Raw genomic sequence first — 26,327 nt, 5'->3', positions numbered from 1 at the left:
CATGGTGGTTCATGCCTGCAATCCCAGCACTTTGGGAGGCCAAGGTGGGCGGCTTACATGAGGTCAGGAGTTCCAGATCAGGCTAGCCAACATGGTGAAACCCTGTCTCTAATCAAAATACAAAAATTAGCAGGGCATGGTGGTGCACAACTGTAATCCCAGCTACTCGGGAGGCTAAGGCAGAATTGCTTGAACCAGGGAGACAGAAGCTACAGTGAGCTGAGATTACATCACTGCACTCCAGCTTGGGTGACAGAGTGAGACTGTCTCAATAATAATAAACAAATAAGGCTGGGTGCAGTGGCTTACGCCTGTAATCCCAGCACTTTGGGATGCCGAAGCGGGGAGGATCTGAGGTCAGGAGATCGAGACCATCCTGGCCAACATGGTGAAACCCTGTCTCTACTGAAATACAAAAAATTAGCTGGGTGTGGTGGCTCGCATCTATAATACCAGCTACTCGGGAGGCTGAGGCAGGGGAATCACTTGAATCCGGGAGGCAGAGGTTGCAGTGAGCCAAGATTGAGACACTGCACTCCAGCCTGAGCAACAAGAATGAAACTGTCTCAAAAAAAAAAAAAAAAAAAAAAAAAAGAAGAAGAAGAAAAAATAATAATCATGCAGAGCAATAGTCACCAAGAGTGATAGAGCTGGCTGGGTGTGGTGGCTTATGCCTATAACCCCAGCTCTTTGAGAGACCGAGGCAGGCAGATGACCTGAGGTGAGGGGTTTGAGACGAGCTTGGCCAACATGGTGAAACCTTGTCTCTGCTAAAAATACAAAATTAGCTGGCCATGGTGGCAGGGTGCCTGTAATCCTAGCCACTCAGGAGGCTGAGGCAGGAGAATCGCTTGAACCAGGGGGGCAGACGTTGCTGTGAGCTACCGTGCCACTGCACTCCAGCCTCGGCAACAGAACGAGACTCCATCTCTTTAAAAAAAAAAAAAAAAAAAAAGATACAGCTAAGGGTGTAAAACTTTCTTGAGATTTGCATTACATTCACATAAGTATCCTGAGGCAGGGTGTGGGGAGAACTACTCAAGTGCACTCCCTAAGTGTATGTTCCCAACACTCTATTTAAATTCCAAAAACAACAACAAAAAAATTGTTGTCTCTTTCAGCCTTAAGAGCCTAATGATGTGTGGTGATTGTCTGTTACAAAGTAACCTACTGAAGTGCGGTAAAACTCTGTTGGTACAAAGCACATGGTGCATTCATAGTTATGACAAATGGAATTTTACTAATTAGCACGAGATCTCTGATGCATTGTGAATAAAACAGTAGCAAAATGTCATGCCAGCAGTACCTGTGAATCCCTAATCAATAACATGCTATTGTGGTTCATCTTTGAGGTTGCGGTTTCCACGAATCTTTGAGGTTCGTGGTTTCAGTCTTCCCTATACAACAGCGATGGCCATTCCCTGTAGAAGGTGGTCCCCATTTTCCCCTGAATTATTTCCACCATGGAATCAGTCACTAGTAGTCCATTACTCTCCTCCCACAAATCCCCGTGTCTAAGGTCTTGGGCTGCTCTATTTCAAGGTCTGTTTGTGGGGCATCTCCTTCCTGTAACCCAAAGTGCCCTCTGTCGGAGCACCCTGAACGCAGTAAGGATGATGATCAACATCATCATTTTGCTTTATTCTCTGTCTGCCCCTATGCTTGGTAATTCAATTTGCAAAAGCAGAATCCTGATTCTTCAAAGAATTTGAATAGAAATCATCCTCATCTCATGCAATGAGCCCTTCCATCTTGCTGATTCTTTCCCAGACATCACCATGAAAGGTGGGTAAGGAGGCGTTATCAACAGATTTCAAGGTTTAGGTTGAAAGTCATAAATTCTAAAGTATAGAGCAGTCGCCTGCAAGACACCTAAAATAACTAAATATTTTAAAATCTGAAGATAACCAGTGACTTCCAAACATCCTGCAACCTTTACTATACATCATGCTGTAGGTTTTAACATATTTGGACTTGCAATTTTTCTACAATGTGTAATATGAAAAGTTGAGCATGCGCAACTAGACTGAATGATTCCCCACACAAATCCTTGGATGTTTTAGTGTTTGTTCATCCCTGGGTAACACAAATCCTTGGATGTTTTAGTGTTTGTTCATCCCTGGGTAATCACTTCAACATGCGCAAAACATACAAAGATGTATATTTTGATGTCTAGTAAGTTGTGAGACTTAAGCCTCTGCCACATACATGACGCTCATATGATTTCTCTTTAGATGGACTCTGATGTCAAGGAATGCTTGAACTCATGATGAAGGGTTTGTTGTACTTGTAAGGCTTCTGTCAGGAATGAAATTCTCTGTGGCTGTGCAGGATTGAACTGTCACTGAAAACCTCGCCAGATGTATTATAGTCGTAAGGTTTCTCTCTGACATAAATTCTTTGATGACTCACAAGATTTAAACTTTGACTGAAGACCTTGCCATATTAATTTTTTTATAAGGTTTCTCCTTAGTATGGATAATCTGATGTCTCATGAGGTTTGGGCGCACACTAAAAGACTTCCCACAATCATCACATTTGTAAGGTTTCTTTCCAGTATGGACTATCTGATGTCTAGTGAGATTTGGGCGGACACTGAAGGATTTGCCACACTCATTACATTCGTAAGGTTTTTCTCCAGTATGGATGACCTGATGGGTGGTTAGGCTTGAATGTACACTGAAGGCTTTGCCACACTCATTACATTTGTAAGGCTTCTCTCCAGTATGGATGACCTGATGGGTAGTTAAGTTCGAATGCACACTGAAGGCTTTGCCACACTCAGTACACTTGTAAGGTTTCTCTCCAGTATGAACTCTCCGATGACTGGCAAGGTGTGAATTGTAACTGAAAACCTTACCACATTCATTGCATTTGTAAGGTTTCTCTCCAGTGTGAATTCTCCAGTGCCTTGCAAGGCTTGAGGTTTGACTGAAGACTTTACCACATTCATTACACTTGTATGGTTTCTCCCCAGTGTGAATTCTCTGATGAGTTGCAAGGCTTGAAGTCTGACTGAAGACCTTGCCACACTCATTGCATTTGTAAGGTTTCTCTCCACTGTGAGTTACCTGATGGTTGGTCAGTGTTGACCTCACACTAAAGGCTTTGCCACACTCATTGCACTTGTAAGGTTTCTCTCCAATATGAATTTTCCGATGCAGTGCAAGGCACGAATTGCGACTGAAGACCTTGTCACATTCACAACATTTGTAAGGTTTCTCTCCAGTATGAACTCTCCGATGTAGCGCAAGGCATGAGTTGCGACTGAAACCTTTATCACATTCATTACATTTGTAAGGTTTCTCCCCAGTATGAACTCTCCGATGACGTGCAAGGTTTGATTTTTGACTAAAGACCTTGCCACATAGATCACATTTGTATTGTTTCTCTCCAGAATGACTTACCTGATGCACAGTCACATGTGAGTCATGATTAAAGGCTTTGTCATGCTCATATCTGTAAGGTTTTTCTCTAATGCACGATTTCTGTTCTTGTGAGAGTAATGAAGAACAGATGAAATCAGTCCCACATTTATTAGAAATATGGGTTTTGATGGCAGAAGAAATTATTTGGAGTGGTGGCACTGTGGAACCATGGTTGACAGACTTCTCAACATGGTCACATTCATAAATTTTCCCTGCAGCTTGAAATTGCTGCAGTTCAGGGGGGTGGGATAGAAAGCTTAATCCAAGCTGATTTTTAATAGACTTGTTTTCTATACTTTCTCTATCATGGTAGTCTCTTCTACAAGTAAGATTTTCTTTTTGGGTTATAGTCACTTTGTTGTAATTTCTTTCATCGTATCTCCACTGACAGTTGAAGTCGTGTATTTTTTTCCTGATTTCCCTGAAGCAAAACTCTTGCATGTCAGGTGTTTCATGCTGTTCCAATGCCACTGTGTGGAATACTTCCCCCATGTTACTTTTCTGTTTTGGTGCTAATTCCTTGATCACACCGTTATGAGACAGATCTATAAGAAATTAAAAACCATAGGTTTCCAATTAATTAGAAACAGTACATAAATATTTCCTTTTTTTTTCTTTTTTCTCTTTTTTGAGACAGAGTCTTGCTCTGGCACCAGGCGGGAGTGCTGTGGTGCAACTTCCACTGACTGCAACAGCCTCCCAGGTTCAAGTGATTCTCCCACCTCAGCCTCCTGAGTAGCTGGGATTACAGGCACGCGCCACCACACCCAGTTAATTTTTGTATTTTTAGTAGAGACGGGGTTTCACTGTGTTGGGCAGGATGGTCTCGATATCTCGACCTCGTGATCTGCCTGCCTCAGCCTCCCAAAGTGCTGGGATTACAGGCATGAGCCACCGTACCTGGCATACATAAATATTTCATACTGAATAACAGTATTACACAGAAACATTTATCTACAACAGAGTTATAAAACTTCCCAATCATGATCTTTAATTTTTAGGAACACAAAGGAATCACATTCTTTAGTAAAAGAAGAGGGATTTCATGTAATTCAAATCAATTCTAGAGAAGGACAGTTTCAAATACCCTATGACCAAAACACATTGTCCAAACCTAAGTTTCTCTCGAAATGAGTGTTTTTTTTTCTTTGTTTTTGTTTTTTTACCTTGACCACAAAGTACACACCAATTGGCAGAAAACACATGGCTGCCTCATTATCGAAAAGAAATAAATATTACATTGTACCTAGCTACAGCACATTTACTGTGCCCATACAAATGTACTACACAATATATCATAATAGTAAATAAGGCCAGGCACGGTGGCTCAAGCCTGTAATCCCAGCACTTTGGGAGGCCGAGGCGGGTGGATCACGAGGTCAAGAGATCGAGACCTCCTGGTCAACATAGTGAAACCCCGTCTCTACTAAAAAAAAAAAAAAAAAAAAAAAAAAAAAAAAAAATTAGCTGGGCATGGTGGCGCGTGCCTGTAATCCCAGCTACTCAGGAGGCTGAGGCAGGAGAATTGCCTGAACCCAGGAGGCAGAGGTTGCAGAGAGCCGAGATCACGCCATTTCACTCCAGCCTGGGTAACAAGAGTGAAACTCCATCTCAAAAAAAAAAAAAAATAGTAAATAAGCCACAACAAACTTAGGCAATGAATAATGTACATAAATGATAATTCTGAATTGCAAAACAGTAATAGCACTGCAAAAGTGAGAAAAAAATAAAATACTGTTAAAAATAGTTAATTTTTCTGAATACCTGTTATGAAACTATCTGTACCCATCCAGACCAGGCATTTTTGACATTAATGAGTGATGCATGTCAGTTACATTGCATGAAATGTACTAAAAGTCCATCGTCTGTAAATCATAACAATTAATAAAACACTGTAGCAACCTGTGATAAAACCAGCAAACAAAAAAACTAGTAACTACACTTGTACAAAGTGACTATTTCAGAACCAGCACACAACCTGTGAACCGGAATATATGAGTTTTTTGTTTGTTTGGTTGGTTGGTTTCTTTTGAGATGGAGTTTCGATCTTGTTGCTCGGGCTGGAGTGCAATGGTGTGATCTTGGCTCACTACAACCTCTGCCTTCTGGGTTCAAGCAATTCTCTTACTTCAGCCTCCCACATAGCTGGGGATTACACAGGCACACACCACAATGCCTGATTAATTTTTTATATTTTAGTAGAGATGGCATTTTACCATGTTGACCCAGGTGATCAGCCCACCTCAGCCTCCCAGAGTGCTGGGATTACAGGTGTGAGCCACCACACCTGGCCAAAAGTCAGTTTTCCGAGGAAAAATCATGCAAACTTAAGAGAAAAAAAAAATCAGGAAGAGCCAAGGTTTTTCTACAAGCATATAGTAGTGTGACCAATGGAAGAGAGAAAAAAATACAACATATGAGGCCAGATTCTGAAAGATCTTGAGATGGGATTGTCTGCTCTGCCTACAGATGGATCCTAAGCTAAGAGCCAGAAAGACTAAGATACACTCCCTGTGTAGGACAGGGGAACACCGTGAAGACCTGTGAACTACACTTACAGTTCTGCTGAGTGACAGTCTCAGAAGATCCAACCCCCTCCCCTGGTCCATACACCCACGAACTGTGACAAAAGCAGAACAGAATGGCTGAGGGACCTCAACAGGCAGAGGGGCTTGACATAGCTCCTAGCATCTCCCGGGGCCCCAGATGCAAAGGAGGAACACCTGTTTCCCATCTCCTGAGCAGGTCTTCCCAGCACGGGAAATGGGGTGGAGCATGGATGGCTCTAGGCATCAGGTCTGTGGAGGCCTCAGCTCTGATCTATATGGAAAGTGAACTGAGCGTCAGACGGCAGCAAGAACAGGAGAGACCAAGGGAGAAGCAGACCCTGTGATGTGGCTCTTCCTGGACCCCTCGGAGTGAAGGAGGCAGAGAGTTCACAGAAGCCAGATGGCACTGTTGTCCATCACGATGAGCACTTCCACTCGTCTCTGTTTGAGCTGCAGCCCCACTGGAGGGCAAAAGGATTAACCATTAGACATCTCAAGAGCAGAGGGATAAGGTGAGGGGGTGAGGGGGTGGAGTTTAAAACTTCCTGTAAGAGCTCACAGGACATGAACATTTGTTTTCCCATAGAACTTTCTCAACTTGTGGCCGGGCGCGGTGGCTCAAGCCTGTAATCCCAGCACTTTGGGAGGCCGAGGCGCGTGGATCACGAGGTCAAGAGATCGAGACCATCCTGGTCAACATGGTGAAATCCCATCTCTACTAAAAATACAAAAAATTAGCTGGGCGTGGTGGCGCCTGCCTGTAATCCCAGCTACTCGGGAGGCTGAGGCAGGAGAATTGCCTGAACCCAGGAGGCGGAGGTGGCGGTGAGCCAAGATCGCGCCATTGCACTCCAGCCTGGGTAACAAGAGCAAAACTCCGTCTCAAAAATAAAAATAAATTTAAAAAAAGAACTTTCCCACTTGCTGAGAGCTTCCAAACAGTATTTAATGGCGTGGCTTCCTCTCTCCCCAACTGAGGTCTTACCTATTTTTCACACCTTTGATCCATTCCCACCCTTTTGGTTTTCTTGCTATTTGCATTGGCTTTCTTCAGACCAGTGCTCTTTCCTATGCTCCAACATGAGATAATACTCTGGCCAGGAAGAGAGTTTCCTGCTTATAAAATGAATGGAACATGATGTGCTATGGCTTTTCAAGAATCTCAACCCTTGGCTGGGCACTGTGGCTCACACCTGTAATCTCAACACTTTGGGAGGCCGAGGTGGGTGGATCATGAGGTCAAGCGATCAAGACCATCCTGGCCAACATGGTGAAACTCCGACTCTACTAAAAATACAAAAAATTTGGCTGTAGTCCCAGCTGCTCGGGAGGCTGGGGCAGGAGGATCACTTGAACCCCAGGAGGCAGAAATTGCAGTGAGCCAGGATCACACCATTGCACTCCAGCCTGGCAACAGAGCAAGACTCCAACTCTAAAAAAAAAGACTCTCAGCCCTTTGCTTGGATAAGAAGAGAGGATATCACAGGTGGATCTAGGAAAATATTTCACAAATTCTTTCACTGAATGCCTACTCTGAATGCTTCGGGAAGACTGTCACATGCAGATACCTAGCCATCTTCCAAGAACTACTGAATCAAAGCACAGCTGGGTGAAAACAAGAAGTGAATATTGCAAAAGTCTACCATAAGCTTTCATGGATACTTCCTCTCCGGAACCACCACCGTTGTATCATGAAGGAGTCAGAACATCTAAGGAGAGCGGATGGTTAGACTCCGGAACCCACATTATGGAGCTCTTCAGTTCAGAGTCAACAAGGCTTTAAACTCAGTCAAGCAATGCAGGGCCTCCCAAGGAGCACACAAGGAAAACGGAAAGATACAAGGGCAGATTTTGACGGCTGAAGGGACATTATCCTCACCCAGAGAGACCAGGTTCCTGTAGTTCTCCAACATCACGTCCCTGTATAAAGTCCTCTGTGCAGAGTTCAGGCATTTCCACTCCTCTTGAGAGAATTCGATGGCCACGTCCCTGAATGTCAAGTGTCCCTAAAATAATAAACACATTTCACCAAGGGGTTATGCAGAGAGTTACCATCTTCACACAAAATAAGAATTAAAGAGAACTGTAAGTATAGATCTAATTGAAGTGTGTGTTCTGATAAATCCATACTAAGGTATTTTTGAGCACATATTTCTCCCTAATGGTGTGTTTCTTTTTTTTCCTTTTCTTTTCTTTCTTTTTCTTTTTCTCTTTTCTTTTCTTTTCTTTTTTTTTTGAGACGGAGTTTCACTCTTGTTACCCAGGCTGGAGTGCAATGGCGCGATCTCGGCTCACCGCAACCTCCGCCTCCTGGGTTCAGGCAATTCTCCTGCCTCAGCCTCCTGAGTAGCTGGGATTACAGGCACGCGCCACCATGCCCAGCTAATTTTTTGTATTTTTAGTAGAGACGGGGTTTCACCATGTTGACCAGGATGGTCTCGATCTCTTGACCTCGTGATCCACCCGCCTCGGCCTCCCAAAGTGCTAGGATTACAGGCTTGAGCCACCGCGCCCAGCCAGAATACACATTGTTTACATCAGCACATAGAACATTCACCAAGACAGACTATATATTAGAACACAAAACAAGTCTCAACACATTGTTTTAAAATAGCAAAATCTTAATAAGTACCTTCTTTTTTTTTTTTTTTTTTTTTTTTTGAGATGGAGTTTCGCTCTTGTTACCCAGGCTGGAGTGCAATGGCGCGATCTTGGCTCACCGCAACCTCCGCCTCCTGGGTTCAGGCAATTCTCCTGCCTCAGCCTCCTGAGTAGCTGGGATTACAGGCATGTGCCACCATGCCCAGCCAATTTTTTGTATCTTTAGTAGAGACAGGGTTTCACCATGTTGACCAGGATGGTCTCGATCTCTTGACCTTGTGATCCACCCGCCTCGGCCTCCCAAAGTGCTGGGATTACAGGCTTGAGCCACCGCGCCCGGCCAATAAGTACCTTCTTAGAACAATAATAGAATGAAATTAGAAATCAATACCATAAGAAACTTTGAAAACTGTACAAATACATGGAAATTTGATAGCATGCTCCTAAACGACCAGTCTAGGAAGAAATCAAGAGATAAATTTAAAAAAATCTTGAAACAAGTTAAAATGGAAACACAACATGTCAACACCTATGGTATAGAGAAAAGCAATGCTAAGAGGGAAGTTTATGGCAATAAACACCTACTTGAAAACAATAGAAATATTTCAAATAGGCCAGGTGCAGTGGGTCACGCCTGTAAGCCCAGCACTTTGGGAGGCTGAGGCAGGTGGATCACCTGAGGTCAGGAGTTTGAGACCAGCCTGGCCAAGATGTTGAAACCCCCGTCTGTACTAAAAACAAAAATTAGGCGGGTGTGGCAGCACACACCTGTAATCCCAGCTACTCAGGAGGCTGAGGTGGGAGAATCACTTGAACCCGGGAGGCAGAGGTTGCAGTGAGCCAAGACCATGTCACTGCACTCCAGCCTGGAAGACAAAGGGTAAAAAAAAAAAAATTAAAATAGTCTAACAATATACCTCAAGGAACTAAGAAAGCAAGAACAAATCAAACCCAAAATTAGTAGAAGAAAAAAATAACTAAACAAAATAAAGACTACAAAAAATACAAAGGATCAACAAAATGAAATGTTATTTTTTTTTTAAAAAAAAAAGATAACATAATCTGTAAACTACTAGCTAGAGGAATCAAGAAGAGAGAAGACCAAATAAGCGAAATCAAAAATAAAAAGGATACATTACAACTGGTAACAGAAATACAAAAGATCATAGAGATTATTATAAACAACTACATACCAATGAACTAGAAAACCTAGAGGAAATGGATAAAATGCCTGACACGAAACACCAAGACTGAATCAGGAAGATTCAGAAAACCTTAACAGCCCAATAATGAAATTTAATCAGGAATAAAAAGTCACCGAACAAAGAAAAGTCTGGGACCAGAAGGCTTCACTGCCGAATTCTACCAAACTTTCAAAGAAGATCTAAGAACAATTCTGCTCAAGCTATTTTATAAAACTGAAACTGAGGGAATTCTCCTTAATTCATTCTATGAAGCCAGCATTCCCCTGATATCAAAAACCAGACAACAACAACAACAAAACTATAGGTCAAAATCCCTCATGAACATAGGTGTAAAAATCAACAGCAAAATACCAGCAATTGAATACAAAATCACATGAGAAAGAAAATACACCATGATCAAGTGGGATGTATCCCAGGGAAGCAAGGATGGATCGACATACAGAAATCAATATATTTGATACATTAACTGAGTGAAGGGGAAAAACAATATGATCATCTCAACAGACACAGAAAAAGAATTTGATAAAATCTAACATCCCTTAAAAAACCCTCAACAAGCCGGGCGCGGTGGCTCAAGCCTGTAATCCCAGCACTTTGGGAGGTCGAGGCGGGTGGATCACGAGGTCAAGAGATCGAGACCATCCTGGTCAACATGGTGAAACCCCGTCTCTACTAAAATACAAAAAATTAGCTGGGCATGGTGGTGCGTGCCTGTAATCCCAGCTACTCAGGAGGCTGAGGCAGGAGAATTGCCTGAACCCAGGAGGCGGAGGTTGTGGTGAGCCGAGATCACACCATTGCACTCCAGCCTGGGTAACAAGAGCGAAACTCTGTCTCAAAAAAAAAAAAAAGAAAAAAAAAAAAACCCTCAACAAACTAGGTATAAAAGGAGCATATGTCAACACAAGAAATGCCAAGATGGCAAACCCACAGCTAAAATCACACTGAATGAAGAAAAGCTGAATGCTTTTCCTCTAAGAACTGGAATAACTCATAGATGCCCACTTTTACCACTTCTTTTATTTATTTATTTATTTATTTATTTTGGACAGAGTGTTTCTCTGTCGCCTAGGCTGGAATGCAGTAGCATGATCTCTGCTCACTGTAACCTCCGCCTCCCGGGTTCAAGCAATTCTCTGCCTGTGTTAGCTGGGATTACAGGTGCCTGCCACCATGCCCAGCTAATTTCTATACTTTTAGTAGAGACGGGGTTTTACCATCTTGGCCAGGCTGAGTCTTGAACTCCTGACCTTGTGATCCAACTGCCTGGGCCTCCCAAAGTGCTGGGATTATAGGCGTGAGCCACCATGCCCGGCTACCAGTTCTATTTCACACAGTTCTTGAAGTTCTAGCCACAGCAATCAGGCAAGAAAAAGAGATAAAGGACATCAAATTGAAAAAGAACAAGTGAAACTGTCCTTCTTTGCAGATGATATTAATTTAAAAACCCTCAAGGGCTCACCAAAAAACCCTTAGTTCTGATAAATTCAGTAAGGTTGCAGGTGACAAAATCAATATACAAAAATCAGTAGTGTTTCTATACCCCAAAAATGACTAGGTGAGAAAGTAGTCATGAGAGCAAAATCACAGGAATCATGAAAGCAAAATCAATTTATACCTAAGAATGGTAGGCTGGGCACGGTGGCTCACACTTGTAATCCCAGCACTTTGGGAGGCAGAGGTGGGTGGATCATGTGAGGTCAGGAGTTCGAGACCAGCCTGGCCAATGTGGCAGAACCCTGTCTCTACTAAATATACAAAAAAGCTGGCGTGTTGGCGGGCGCCTGTAATCTCAGCTACTTGGGAGGCTGCGGCAGGAGAATTGCTTCAACCTGGGAGGTGGAGGTTGCAGTGAGCCAAGATCACACCGCTGTACTCCAGTCTAGACAACAGAGCAACACTCTATCAAAAAAAAAAAAAAAAAAAAAAAAAAAAGGAAGAAAAACCTGGGAATGGATTTAACCAAGGAGGTAAAAGACGTCTATGAAAAGAACCCTGCAAAACACTGATGAAAAAAATTCAAGAGGACACAAACAAATGGAAAGACATTCCATGCTCTCAGAAATAGAAAGAATTAATATTTCATTTATTTATTTTTTGTTGGTTGGTTTTGTTGAGATGGAATCTCTCTCTGCTGCTCATGCTAGAGTGCAGTGATGCCATCTTGGCTCACTGCAACCTCTGCCTCCCGGGTTCAAATCTCCTGCCTTAAGACTCCCGAGTTGCTGTGATTATAGGCATGCACCACCACATTTGGCTAATATTTTTGTATTTTTAGTAGAGAAGGGGTTTCCCCATGTTGGCCAGGCTGGTCTTGAATTTCTGACCTCATGATCTGCCCACCTCAGCCTCCCAAGGTGAGAATTAATATTGCTAAAATGACCATACTGCCCAAAGCAATCTACAGATTCAATGCAATCTCTATTGAAATACCAATATCATTTTATTAAAAACAGAAAAAAGAATCCTAAAATTTGTAAAAACAGAGCCCAAAGAGTCAAAGCAATCCTGAACAAAGCTGGAGGCATCACTCTATCTGACTTTCAAAATATATTACAAGCCTACAGTAATCAAAAGAGCATGGTATTGGTATAAAAACAGCTACACAGACCAATGAAACAAAATTGGGAACCCAGAAATAAATACATGTACCTACAGCCAAATGATTTTTGACAAAGGCACCAAAAACGTACACTGGGGAAATGAAATCCTCTTCAATCAATGGCACTGGGAAAATTGGATATCCATGTGGAGAACAATGAAATTGGGTCCTTATATGGCACCATATACAAGATGCATTAATGACTTAAAAGTTAGACCCCCAAACTATAAAATGAGTATAAGAAAACAGGGCAAACACTTCAGGACACTGGTCTACACAAAGGTTTTTTGGCTAAGACCTCAAAAACTCCAATGGCAAAAATAAAGATAGACAAACGGCACCACATTAAATTAAAAGCTTTGCACAGAATGAAGAAACAACCTGTTGAACAGAAGAAAATATCTGTAAACTGTTCGTCTGACAAAGGACTAATATTCAGACCATACAAGGAACTCAAACAATTCAACAGTAAATAAAGAAATAATCCCATTAAAACATGGGCAAAGGACAGAATTGACCTTTCTCAAAAGAGGACATACAAATGGCCAACGGATACATTAAAGGAAAAAAAAAAAACCTTAACATCAGTAATCATCAGAGAACGAGATTAGCAAAGTATCATCTTACCCTAAACTGACTATTATTTAAAAAGACAAAAAATTAACAGTTGCTGATGAGGATTGTGGAGAATAGGTAAGTCTAATACACTACTGATGGCAATGTAAATTAGCCATTATAGGCCAGGTGTGGTGGCTCACGCCTGTAATCCCAATACTTTGGGAGACCAAGGTGCGTAGACCACCTGAGGTCAAGAGTTCGAGTCCAGCCTGGCCAACATGGCAAAACTCACTGCCCCTTGTCTCTACTAAAAATACAAAAATTACCAGGGCATCGTGGCAGGCACCTGTAATCCCAGCTACTCAGGAGGCTGAGGCACGGAGAACTGCTTGAACCCAGGAGGCGGAGGTTGCAGTGAGCTGAGATTGCACCACTGCACTCCAGTCTAAGAGAAAGAGCAAGACTCCGTCTCAAAAATCTAAATAATAAATAAATAAATAAATAAGTATAGCCATTATGAACAGTATGAATATTTCTTTCCTTTTTTTTTTTTTTTTTTTGGAGACAGAGTCTCACTCTGTTGCCCGGACTGGATCTGAGCTCACCACAACCTCGGACTCCCTGGTTCAAGCGATTCTCCTGCCTCAACCTCCCAAGTAACTGGGATTACAGGCACGCATCACCATGCCCAGATAATTTTTTGTATTTTTAGTAGAGATGGGGTTTCACCACGTTGGCCAGGATGGTCTTGAATGCCTGACCTCATGATCCACCTGCCTCGGCCCCCCAAAGCACTGGGATTACGAGTGTGAGCCACCGCACCTGGCCACAGTATGAATATTTCTCAAAAAACAAGACTAGAACTACCACATAATCCAGCAGTCCCATTACTGGGTATTTGTGAAGGGAGAAGAAATCAGTACGTCAAAGGGATAGCCTTACTCCTCTGTTTACCGCAGCACTATTCACAACAGCAAAGATATGGAATCAACCTGAGTATCTATCAACAGATGAATGGATAACAAAATGTGGTATATATGAACAATGGAATACTATTCAGCCATAAAAAAGAATGTAGCAACAGGAATGGAACTGGTGGTCATTATGTTAAGTGACATATGTCAGGCACAGAAAGACAAGTCTTGCATGTTGTCACTCACATGTGGGAGCTAAAAAGTTGATTGCATGGAGGTAGTCAGTAGAATGGTAGTTATCAGAGGCTGCGAAGGGTGTGGGTGTGGCTGTAGGGAGGGAGGATGAAGAGAGGTTGGGTAATGAGTATAACTATAGTTAGATTGACAGAATAAGTTCTAATGTCTGCCAGCATTGTAAGGTGACTATAGTTATCAACAATGTATCGTATATTTCAAAATGGCTAGAAGAGAAGACTTGAAATATTCACAACACATAAAAATGATAAATACTCAGCCGTGTGCAGTGGCTCACGCCTGTAATCCCAGGACTTTGGCAGGCCAAGGCGGGCGGATCATGAGGTCAAGAGATCGAGACCATCCTGGCCAAGCTGGTGAAACCCTGTCTCTACCAAAAATACAAAAATTAGCTGTGCATGGTGGTGCGTGCCTATAGTCCCAGCTACTTGGGACGGTGAGGCAGGAGAACTGCTTGAACCCAGGAGGCGGAGTTGCAGTGAGCTGAGATGGCACCATTGCACTCCAGTCTGGGCGACAGAGCAAGACTCCATCTCAAAAGATAAAAAAAATACTCAAGGTAATATCCATCTTAAAAATCATTACTTGGCCAGGCGTGGTGGCTCAAGCCTGTAATCCCAGCACTTTGGGAGGCCGAGGCGGGTGGATCATGAGGTCAAGAGATCGAGACCATCCGGGTCAACATGGTGAAACCCTGTCTCTACTAAAAATACAAAAAATTAGGCCGGGCGCGGTGGCTCAAGCCTGTAATCCCAGCACTTTGGGAGGCCGAGGCGGGTGGATCACGAGGTCGAGAGATCGAGACCATCCTGGTCAACAAGGTGAAACCCCGTCTCTACTAAAAATACAAAAAGTTAGCTGGGCATGGTGGTGCGTGCCTGTAATCCCAGCTACTTAGGAGGCTGAGGCAGGAGAATTGCCTGAGCCCAGGAGGCGGAGGTTGCGGTGAGCCGAGACCGCGCCATTGCACTCCAGCCTGGGTAACGAGAGCGAAACTCCATCTCAAAAAAAAAAAAAAAAATCATTACTTGATCATTACACATTCTATGACACATGCAACAAAATACAATACATTCTATGATACATATACAGTATGATGTATCAACTTGTAAAAGGAGCAAGCTATTAATAGGAACGCTTGTAAATAAAATACCACCACAAAACATTTCCTGAAAATCTCATAATGATTAAATACTTTTCAACTGCACTCAAGCTGTCTGTTCTCACAGAACTGACAGTTGTGGCTCACCATTGAGATGTCTGCGAGGGTATAAGGCTTGACAGGAAAAAAGATGCTCTATATCTTAGCACCCAAGTGTATCTCTATTTAGAGTTTCACTATAAAACAAATATACACATCACATAATGTTTAAAGTAAAGCATCATAATACTTAATAACAAAAGATATAAGAATATGGCTATATCCTCCATAATGAAAAAAGAGTTCTGTTCTGATATCTGAGCAAAACTGTTACCATTTTTACCTAAAATATCTGATACCTAAGAGACCCTGCAGGAATAGCACCACCTATGTGCTATGCAAGTGCTGAGAATGGTTTGAAAAACTGGCTGGGGCCGGGCGCGGTGGCTCAAGCCTGTAATCCCAGCACTTTGGGAGGCCGAGGCGGGTGGATCACAAGGTCAAGAGATCGAGACCATCTTGGTCAACATGGTGAAACCCCGTCTCTACTAAAAATACAAAAAAAATAGCTGGGCATGGTGGCACGTGCCTGTAATCCCAGCTACTCAGGAGGCTGAGGCAGGAGAATTGCCTGAACCCAGGAGGCGGAGGTTGCGGTGAGCCGAGATCGCGCCATTGCACTCCAGCCTGGGTAACAAGAGCGAAACTCCATCTCAAAAAAAAAAAAAAAAAAAAAGAAAAACTGGCTGGGCGTGGTAGCTCACACCTGAAATCCCAGCATTCCAGGAGGCTAAGGCGGGCGAATCACAAGGTCAGGAGTTCGAGACCAGCCTGGCCAACATAGCGAAACCCCATCTCTACTAAAAATACAAAAGTTAGCTGAGCATAGTGGTGGGTGCCTGTAGTCTCAGCCACTCGGGAGACTGAGGCTGAAGAATTGCTTGAATCCAGGAGGCGGAGGGTGCAGTGAGCTGAGATTGCACCACTGCACTCCAGCCTGGGTGACAGACAGAGACTTTTGTCTCAAAAAAAAAAAAAAAAAAAAAAAAAAGTACAACTGTAGGACTTTTTTTTTTTTTTTTTTTTTTTGAAACAAGAGTCTTGCCCTGTCACCCAGGCTGGAGTGCAGGGGTGCGATCTCGGCTCACTGTACCCTCCACCTCCTGGGTTCAAGTGATTCTCCTGCCTCAGCCTCCCGAGTAGCTGCAATTGCAGGTGTGTGCCACCACGCCCAGGTAATTTGTGTATTTTTAGTAGAGACAGGGTTTCACCATGTTGGCCAGGCTGGTCTTGAACTCCTGACCTCAAGTGATCCACTCGTCTCGGCCTCCCAAAGTGCTGGGATTACAGGCCTGAGCCACTGTGCCTGGCCTTACAGTTACACTTTTACACTGACTTTATGTTTCAAAGTCAATAATAGAATAAAACGCCCTCTATCACTGATGTCTGTATCTCAACCTTGGAGATGGAGACCCATTCCATTCCAAGTCATTAACAGTCTAGAGTCAGAGACATACTGATACATTAGTTTTATCTGGATGACAAAACCAGGCACAAAAAAATATCTTCTTACTGGCTGCCTTTTCCAGGATTTACCAGGTATTTGTTTACATTAATACATGACTTCCACTGGCAGCTGCTCCATTCCTGGTCTACAGAGAGCTGACGGTGCATCCCGATGTGGCCCCTGAACAATCCCCGCTGCCCAGCAGCCCTGACACCACGGGGCCCACACCCCGTCTCCACCCACATCTGGGGAGAGCCCTTCCCAGGACCATGCCCAGTGCAGCCTCTTCCCAAGCTCATGTCACTGGGTCACAAGGTGAGGTGGACTCTCAGCAGAGATGAGAGGAACTGAGGGAAGGCATGGGTGAGTGTGAACAAATGTGTCAGGCAGGACGCTTCAGACTCAGAGAAGATTCCCAACTCCAATGCACTGTCTCCTACCTTTCTGAAAGGAAGGAGACAGGGCCGGGTGTGGTGGCTCACATCTGTAATCCCAGCACTTGAGGAGGCCGAGGTAGGTGGATCACCTGAGGTCAGGAGTTCAAGGCCAGCCTGGCCAACATGGGGAAACCCCGTCTCTACTAAAAATATAAAAATTAGCCAGGCGTGGTGGCAGGCACCTGTAGTCCCAGCTACTCGGGAGGCTGAGGCAGGAGAGTTGCTTGAACCCGAAAGGCGGAGGTTGCGGTGAGCCGAGATCCTACCATTGCACGCCAGCCTGGGTAACAAGAATGAGACTCTGTCTCAAAAAAAGAAAAGAAGAGAAATGAAATGAAATGAAATGAAAAGGAAGGAGACAGAACAGTCCACACAGAGTCTTCCTTTACCTGAGGAAGAGCCATCCCTGACTCCTTTGTTCTCCTCTTCCGGGTTTCTTCCTCACGTACCAAGAGTCTTTAGAAGTCAGTGCTGAATAACAACAAAAAGCTGTTTATTGCTCAGAAACAACATACCTCTCTCGCGTGACAAGCACACATACACACAGGGAGGAGCTCGCCCTGTGCAGAGACGGTCCTCTGCTGCCCACTGCAGCGGGGTGGACCCAGGGACGAGAAACTCCGACAGGAAAAGCAACAGGAAGACCAATACAGGCGTCTTCTGGCCCCTTTCTTCAGAACCCCTCCCCTCCCGGGGAAGCCCCCACACACCCCACAGCTGTCGGGAGCAGACCCCGCCCTGATCCAACCCCAGGTCCAGCCCAGCCCAGCTTCCCTCTCTGTGGATCCCAGGCTGAGCTCCGCCCTCAGAATAGACAGGAGCCTTGGTGTTCAGGGCTGGATGTAGATTAGAATCACCTTGGGCACTGTACTATTGAGGGTGGGTCCCAACCTACCTGAATGGGACTCTCTGGGACGGGGGGGGGGGGGGGGGACACAGGGGCGTATCTGCAGAGTGCCTCACCACTTTCACATGAAGCCAGGGACGAGCTCTACTCAAACGGGGCAAGCCCAGCTCAGTCCCCACCTCCTGGCTCTCTTCTCCCCTTGGGGCCTTGGTATCATCAGGGTCCAGACAGTAGAAGCAGAAAGAATCCACAGAAACACGCAGAGCAGGTAATGTGGACCAGAGGTGGGGGTGAGGGTGTGGCTGGAGTGCTCCTCGGGAGGTGGGTCACAGAAGTCCCCACTGAGAAGGCGATATCAGAACAGACACCCGGGAAGGAGGCGTGTCTGCACCTGCAGCTGAGGGGCCGGTGAGTTCCAGCAGAGACACAGCCCACGTGACGGCCTTGAGGCAGCAGAACCCTGGGCCCCAGGAACAGGAAAGAGGCCTGTGTGGCTGGAGCAGAGGGGGTGAGGACACAAGCAGGAGATGAGGTCAGAGAGGTCCCGGGGACCCAGATCAGGCAGGGCCCAAGTCTTCGAACATTTTTTTCCCACAACAATAAAGAATTTTGGAAACGATGTATTTCCTCACCCATTTTAATTAAACATATAGTATTTTCTTTTTTTTTTTTTTTTTTTTTTTGAGACGGAGTTTCGCTCTTGTTACCCAGGCTGGAGTGCAATGGCGCGATCTCGGCTCACCGCAACCTCCGCCTCCTGGGTTCAGGCAATTCTCCTGCCTCAGCCTCCTGAGTAGCTGGGATTACAGGCACGCGCCACCATGCCCAGCTAATTTTTTGTATTTTTAGTAGAGACGGGGTTTCACCATGTTGACCAGGATGGTCTCGATCTCTCGACCTCGTGATCCACCCGCCTCGGCCTCCCAAAGTGCTGGGATTACAGGCTTGAGCCACTGCGCCCGGCCAGTATTTTCTTTATAAACACACTTAACCATGTAATATCTTATATATTTGAAATATAAAATATCCAGTCCAGCTAAGCCCCAGGAAATACATGGTCACCCTCATCTAAGATATGCAGGACTGCAGGGGAATGCATCTGGGGAGCCAGGAAGTCACATTTGGACACATGTAAGTGGAGATACCTGTGAGATATCCTAGCAGAATGTTGAGAAGGCCAGGGGCAGTGACTCACACCTGTAATCCCAGCACTTTGGGAGGTCGAGGCAGGTGGATCACCTGAGAACAGGTGATCTACTAAAAATACAAAAAAATTAGCTGGGTGTGGTGGCGTAATCCCAGTTACTTGGGAGGCTGAGGCAGGAAAATCGCTTGAATCCAGGAGGCAAAGGTTGCAGTGAGCCAAGATCACACCACTGCACTCCAGCCTGAGCAGCAAGAGCGAAACTCTGTCTCACTCTCTCTCTCTCTCTCTCTCTCTCTCTCTCTCTCTCTCTCTCACACACACATACACACACACACACACACACACACACACAAAAGAGGATGATTTGGCTGGTGGTTCTGCAGGCTGTGCAAGCATAGTGTCAGCATCTGCCTCTGATGAGGGCCTCAGGAAGCTTCCGTTCAGGGTGGAGGGTGAAGGGGTGCTGGCAGGGCAGATGAAATGATGAGAGAGGAGAGAGAGAGTGAGAAAAAGAGAGAGAGAGAGAAAGATCACGCTTTTTGACAACCAACTCTCAGGGGAATTAAGAGTTAGAACTCATTCCCTGAAGTACAGCATCAAGCCATTCCCAAGCAATCTGCTCCCATGACCCACAGAATTCTCACCAGACCCTACCTCCCACCTCAGAGATCACATTTCTTTTTCATTTTTTTAAAAATTTTTAAAAAATTTTTATTTATTTATTTTTTGAGATGGAGTTTCGCTCTTGTTACCCAGGCTGGAGTGCAATGGCGCGATCTCGGCTCACCGCAACCTCCGCCTCCTGGGTTCAGGCAATTCTCCTGCCTCAGCCTCCTGAGTAGCTGGGATTACAGGCACGCGCCACCATGCCCAGCTGATTTTTTGTATTTTTTTTTTTTTTTGTAGAGACAGGGTTTCACCATGTTGACCAGGATGGTCTCGATCTCTTGACCTCGTGATCCACCCGCCTCAGCCTCCCAAAGTGCTGGGATTACAGGCTTGAGCCACCGCGCCTGGCCCAAAGATCACATTTCAACATGAGAGTTGGTGAAGCAAAACAAATCACATCCAAACAATAGCATGTCCTGGCTATGAGTGGGGCTGGCACATGGTACACAGTTGCAGGGTTGGCAGCAGCCAGGGGCAGGAGCAGACCACTCCCAGTCACTGCTGGGTAGGGATCCCAAGCCCTGAGACAGGTGGGTCGGTGAGTCAGGAAAGATCTCTTTCTTTGCTTCCAGGGGCTCAAGAGTGAAGAAACCAAGGCCTTTAAATGAACGAAAAGAAGAAAGAGGAGCTCCAGAGAAAAGGTGCTGAACAGCCAAACAGGGGAATGCAAGAGGAGCGGAGCAGGAATGAAGTGACACCAGGAAACTCAGGCCTATGTTTTCTCCTGACTGTGATCAGCCACGCAGGAATGGAAACAGAGCAGGCAGAGTTGGACGTGCGGATGTCTGGGGGAAACAGAGAAGCTTCTCCAGGTGGCCAAGGGCAGTGGCTCAAGCCTGTAATCCCAGCACTTTGGGAGGTCAAGGCAGACAGATCACAAGGTCAGGAATTCAAGACCAACCTGGCCAATATGGTGAAACCCTTCTTGACTGAAAAAACAAACAAACAAAAATTAGCTGCGTGTGGTTGTGCGTGCCTGTAATCCCAGTTACTCAGGAAGCTAAGGCAGAAGAATTGCTTGAACCCAGGAGGCAGAGGCTGCAGTGATCCCAGATCGTGCCACTGCACTCCAGTCTGGCCACAGAGCAAGACTCTGTTTCAAAAAAAAAAAAAAAAAAAAAAAAAAAAGAAAGAAAGAAAAAGAAAAAGAAACTTTTCCATATCCTTAGGGAATAATTCCACCAGTCCTGTGTTAGTGCACCTGACTCGCACATCAACTGGTAACTGAAAGGGTCTGTTTATCTCCATATCTTTTTTTTTTTTTTTTTTTTAAGAGACTGGGTTTCCTCATGTTGGACAGGCTGGTCTCGAACTCCTGACCTCAGGTGAACCGCCCACCTTGGCCTCCCAAAGTGCTGGGATTACAGGTGTGAGCCACCTCACCCAGCCCTTGTTTGTCTGTTTTTAAACAGAATCTTGCTCTGTTGCCCGGGCTAGAATGCAGTGATGCAATCACGGCTCAGTGTAGCCTTGGCTTCCTGGGCAACAGCAATCCTCCCACCTCAGCTTCTCGAGTAGCTGGGACTACACGCATGAGCCACCACATCTGGCTGATTTTTAAATTTTTTACAGAGACAAGGTCTCACTATGTTACCTAGGCTGGTCTCAAACGGGGCTCAAGTGATTGTCCTGTCCTGGCCTCTCAAAGTGCTGGGATTACAGGCATGAGCTATAATTTAAAAAATAAACTGGGCCAGGCGCGGTAGCTCAAGCCTGTAATCCCAGCACTTTGGGAGGCCGAGGCGGGTGGATCACGAGGTCGAGAGATCGAGACCATCCTGGTCAACATGGTGAAACCCCGTCTCTACTAAAAATACAGAAAATTAGCTGGGCATGGTGGCGCGTGCCTGTAATCCCAGCTACTCAGGAGGCTGAGGCAGGAGAATTGCCTGAACCCAGGAGGCGGAGGTTGTGGTGAGCTGAGACTGCACCATTGCACTCCAGCCTGGGTAACGAGCAAAAACTCCGTCTCAAAAAAATAAATAAATAAATAAATAAATAAATAAACTGGATATGGTAGAGGCACACATTCTTTTTTTTTTTTTTTTTTTTGAGATGGAGTTTCGCTCTTGTTACCCAGGCTGGAGTGCAATGGCGCGATCTTGGCTCACCGCAACCTCCACCTCCTGGGTTCAGGCAATTCTCCTGCCTCAGCCTCCTGGGTAGCTGGGATTACAGGCACGCGCCACCATGCCCAGCTAATTTTCTGTATTTTTAGTAGAGACGGGGTTTCACCATGTTGACCAGGATGGTCTCGATCTCTCGACCTTGTGATCCGCCCACCTCGGCCTCCCAAAGTGCTGGGATTATAGGCTTGTGCCACCGCACCCGGCCCGCACACATTCTTTTGTTTTACCATTTCTATTCCTGATGCAGACAAAAAAAAGAGCCTGGCATACACTGGAGCTCCTGCATTTGCTGAATAAATGAACAGAATACTGCGTGACACTAGTGCACCCTCTGGTACAGTGTTGACTTTGAGAAACTGATGTATGCAGGGGTACTCTTGGACCTCAAGACGCCCTTCAGCAAGAGGGAGGGGGGAGCTGAGCAGGACCAGCTGAAAGGCAGAGCCACGTGCCTTTCATAGAAATACTCTACTTACCCACCAGGTGGAAGGGCAAGTGCCAGTTCAGCCAGAAACACCTGGCTATGGGTCCTGCCTGAGGCTGAGCAGACCCACGTGGCCAATAAAAGACCCTAAACTCACCGGGCACACTGGCTCATGCCTGTAATCCCAGAACTTTGGGAAGCCGAGGTGGGTGGATCACAAGGTCAAGAGTTCAAGACCAGCCTGGCCAAGATAGTGAAACCCCATCTCTACTAAAAATACCAAAAATTAGCCAGGTGTGGTATCGGGCGCCTGTAATTCCAGCTACTTGGGAGGCTAAGGCACAGAACTGCTTGAAACCGGGAAGCAGAGGTTGCAGTGAGCTGAGATCATGCCACTGCACTCCAGCCTGGGCAACAGAGTGAGACTCCATCTCAAAAACAAAAACAGGAAGAAAAAAAAAAAAAAGACAGTAAACTCTGTAAAAAGAAGAGAGACTTCTCTGTGCCCAGACCCCTACATGGAGAAAAGGTCCTGGGGTCTGAGATTTCTCACTTGGCTTCAATGACACTGGCTTGAATATTATTCACAGACCCAAATCCCTGCGTCTTGTGTGGGGCAAACTGACAGTAGGACTGCAGGAAGTGAGATCTGAACAGAGAGAGCATCAGAAAGGAAGGCAGAGGACTTGAGGGAGGGGATGAAGAAGAGGCACAAACAGACAACCCCTCCTGTCCCTCAGCTACCACCTGGGGAAGCGCTTGTAGCCCGTGTTGGAGAAGACGATGGGGAAAAGCAGAAGGGTGTGCACAGGGTGAGACGTGTGTTGGGTGGACAGAAAAACTCCTTTCCCTCAATGGGACTCCAGTAGCTCACCTTACTCTACTGCACATTCCTGAGCAGAGGGGCGCCCTGAGGGGATGAACACAGCTCTTCCTTTTTCTAGTCCTGAGTCTGCCCGCCATGATCAGGGCTGGAACCCTCAAACTCCCTTGCCAGGGCCCAGCGACCCCTCTGCACTGGAGAAAGGTCCGTGTTCCACAGTGGGTTTCAAGGACCTCACCCCTCAGCTCCCGAGCTGCCTTGTGACTCTGGAACTCTGCTATCTTGGAACAAACAGGGAGAGGCCACTGTCCTGGCAGTTAAGAAAGTGGCAGCTTTATGTTCCTAAGGGCAGTCCCAGCGTAAGGCTTTGGGCTGCGGGTCAGTGTCCTGTTTCCCTCTGATTCTTGGAAAAATCCCTAACTCTGGGACCCTGATCACCACTCCCTCTTGAGTGGCACCCGCCCATAGACACCCCCCACAGCAAACCCTCCCTAATGAAAACCACGTGCCCCTGATTCTTAGGATCCCCTGTTTCCCTTCTGGACTCGACAGTCCCTCTCTGTCTCCCGATCCCCTCGGCCCACACATTCACAGGAGGCTTTGGAGTCAGACGTCTGCATCCTGGAGGGGCGCATTTTCCAGGGGGTGGAGCTGGGCAGGCCAGAAGACCGGGTGTCACAGGGCAGGCCCCGGCTTGAGGAGGAGGGAGGTGGGGGTGACGGCGCCTTCGGACAGGGGTGGGGTCTGCAGGATCCCAGGACCAGGCAGAGGACGCGCCTCCCCGGGACCCGGGCTGCGCGCTGCCCTCCAGGGCCCCACGGGGGCGAAGCTGGGTGTCGCCCAGGGCGGGAATCCACCGAGAGGGTGAGAACTTTAAAAAGTGCGTAGCGGGAGGAGGGGACGGGGGAGGGTTGTTGTTGTTTTTTTTTTTTTTTTTAAGACTAGGTTTTACCATATTGGTTAGGCTGGTCTTGAACTCCTGACCTCAGGTGATCCGCCCGCCTCAGCCTCCCAAAGTGCTAAGATGACAGGCGTGAGCCACCGCGCCCGGCGTGGGAAAGGGTTTTAACCGGGAGGAAGACGCGAAAGGCCGGGGACAGGGAGCAGCCTCCGAGCGACTTCAACCCAACGGGAAGCGACGCGGGACCCACACCGCGAGGCCTGGATTCACCTGGGGTGGATGGCGCGGTGCGGGGTCTTAAGGCCCGCAGCGCCCCCGAGGACCGGCTGCGGACATGGGAAACAGGGAGCGCAGGTTTAATCTGCACAGAGGGACACTCACGCTCGGCGCCGTCACCTTCCCACGACACGTTCAGTTTCTGGGACTGCAGGAAACTGCGCGTGCGCGTAGAGCCCGGGCAGCCTGGGGGCGTGCTTGGGTGGGCGGGGCCTGGGCTGGGGCGGGGCCTGCGCCCTTTAAAGGTGAAAAAGCAGAGAGTTGTGTGGGCCGCTTATGTTGGAAACCAAACCGTTTTCCATTTACCAAGTTGAAAATGGTTTATGATCCTGCTAGGGAGTCTCCTGCAGCTTAGCAGTTCGGGAACTGGGATTTCGGTGGGGATCCAAGACTAGAGGTGATTGGATCCGTGAAAGTTACCAAAAAACAAAAATAAAGTGTCTGGAGTCACTCCACCGGATTTCAAAACTTCCAATATAGGAAAAGTAATAAAAACTGTGTGGCATTTGGGGCAATAAAAGATATGGATCGATGCAAATCCAGTAACAGAGAGCAAAAATAGCCTCTATAGATACTCCCAACTGATTTTTTTTTTTTTTGAGACGGAGTTTCGCTCTTGTTACCCAGGCTGGAGTGCAATGGCGCGATCTCGGCTCACCGCAACCTCCGCCTCCTGGGTTCAGGCAATTCTCCTGCCTCAGCCTCCTGAGTAGCTGGGATTACAGGCACGCACCACCATGCTCAGCTAATTTTTTGTATTTTTAGAAGAGACGGGGTTTCACCATGTTGACCAGGATGGTCTCGATCTCTTGACCTCGTGATCCACCCGTCTCGGCCTCCCAAAGTGCTGGGATTATAGGCGTGAGCCACCACGCCCAGCCCAACTGATTTTTGAACAAAGTTACCAAGGGAATTGAATGAAGGAAGAATTTTTTTTTTTTTTGAGACGGAGTTTCACTCTTGTTACCAAGGCTGGAGTGCAATGGCGCGATCTCGGCTCACCGCAACCTCCGCCTCCTGGGTTCAAGCAATTCTCCTGCCTCAGCCTCCCTTGTAGCTGGGATTACAGGCACGTGCCACCACGCCCAGCTAATTTTTTGTATTTTTAGTAGAGACGGGGTTTCACCATGTTGACCAGGATGGTCTCGATCGCTTGACCTCGTGATCCACCCGCCTCGGCCTCCCAAAGTGCTGGGATTACAGGCTTGAGCCACCGCGCCTGGCCGAAGGAAGAATTTTTAATAACTGGTGAGGGGATAACTTAATACCCATAGCAGAAAAGAAGTAATCTCTACTCAAACTTCACAACTGTACAGACATTAGCTCAACATTGACCATAGCCTAAATGCAAAATATCAAACCATAAAATGTTATCCTGTAAGAGACTGAAAGAAAAAAACCTCACAGAATAAAATCCTAAGAATCAAGAGCTTGTTCAAAAATTCGTTGCCATGGCATCAAAAGCATGATTCATTAAAGAAAAAAAAATTAAATTAAATAACAAATAAATAAAAGAAAAAAATCAATCAACTGGTATTTACCAAATTAAAAACTTTTGGTCTGTGAAAGACCTTAAGACAATGAAAGAAAAGGTATTTTATATAGTTTGGCTCTGCGACCCCACCAAATCTCTTCTTGAATATAATCCTCATGTGTCGAGGAAGGGACCTGGTGGGAGGTGACTGGATCATGGGGGTGGTTTTTTCTGTGCCATTCTCATGATAGTGAGTTCTCAGGACATGTGATGGTTTAATAATCTGTGATAATTACTCCTTCGATCTCTCTCTCTCTCCTGCTGCATGCAAGACGTTCCTTACTCCCCCTTTGCCTTCCTCCATTCCTCTAAGTTTCCTGAGGCCCCCCTAGCCATGTGGAACTGTGAGTTAGTTAAACCTCTTTTGTTTATAAATTACC

General features: G+C 46.0%; 1 protein-coding gene across 4 annotated transcripts; it reads right to left on the bottom strand.

Moving 5' to 3' along the window:
- Window positions 1-936: 936 nt before the first annotated feature.
- Window positions 937-24,574, bottom strand: LOC101042981 (uncharacterized). 4 transcript variants are annotated; one of them, XM_074385560.1, is made up of 5 exons: window positions 24,408-24,498; window positions 18,161-18,538; window positions 17,587-17,668; window positions 7,857-7,983; window positions 937-3,973 (listed from the first exon to the last, which is right to left on the bottom strand). In XM_074385560.1, exons 3-5 carry the CDS (start codon window positions 17,599-17,601, stop codon window positions 2,418-2,420), a joined length of 1,698 nt encoding a protein of 565 aa, XP_074241661.1. In that variant the 5' UTR covers window positions 17,602-17,668; window positions 18,161-18,538; window positions 24,408-24,498; the 3' UTR covers window positions 937-2,417. The 4 variants fall into 4 exon arrangements, with proteins under 4 accessions (XP_074241661.1, XP_010330277.1, XP_010330278.1 ...); XM_010331975.3 differs by lacking the exons at window positions 18,161-18,538; window positions 24,408-24,498 and adding an exon at window positions 24,519-24,574; XM_010331976.3 differs by lacking the exon at window positions 24,408-24,498 and having other exon boundaries at window positions 18,161-21,884.
- Between the last annotated feature and the right edge of the window lie 1,753 nt (window positions 24,575-26,327).

Source organism: Saimiri boliviensis, chromosome 14 (genome assembly GCF_048565385.1).
Source record: "Saimiri boliviensis isolate mSaiBol1 chromosome 14, mSaiBol1.pri, whole genome shotgun sequence".
NCBI lineage: Eukaryota > Metazoa > Chordata > Mammalia > Primates > Cebidae > Saimiri > Saimiri boliviensis.
Note: the sequence above shows the minus strand (reverse complement) of the source record. Positions and strands in the feature narration are given on the sequence as shown.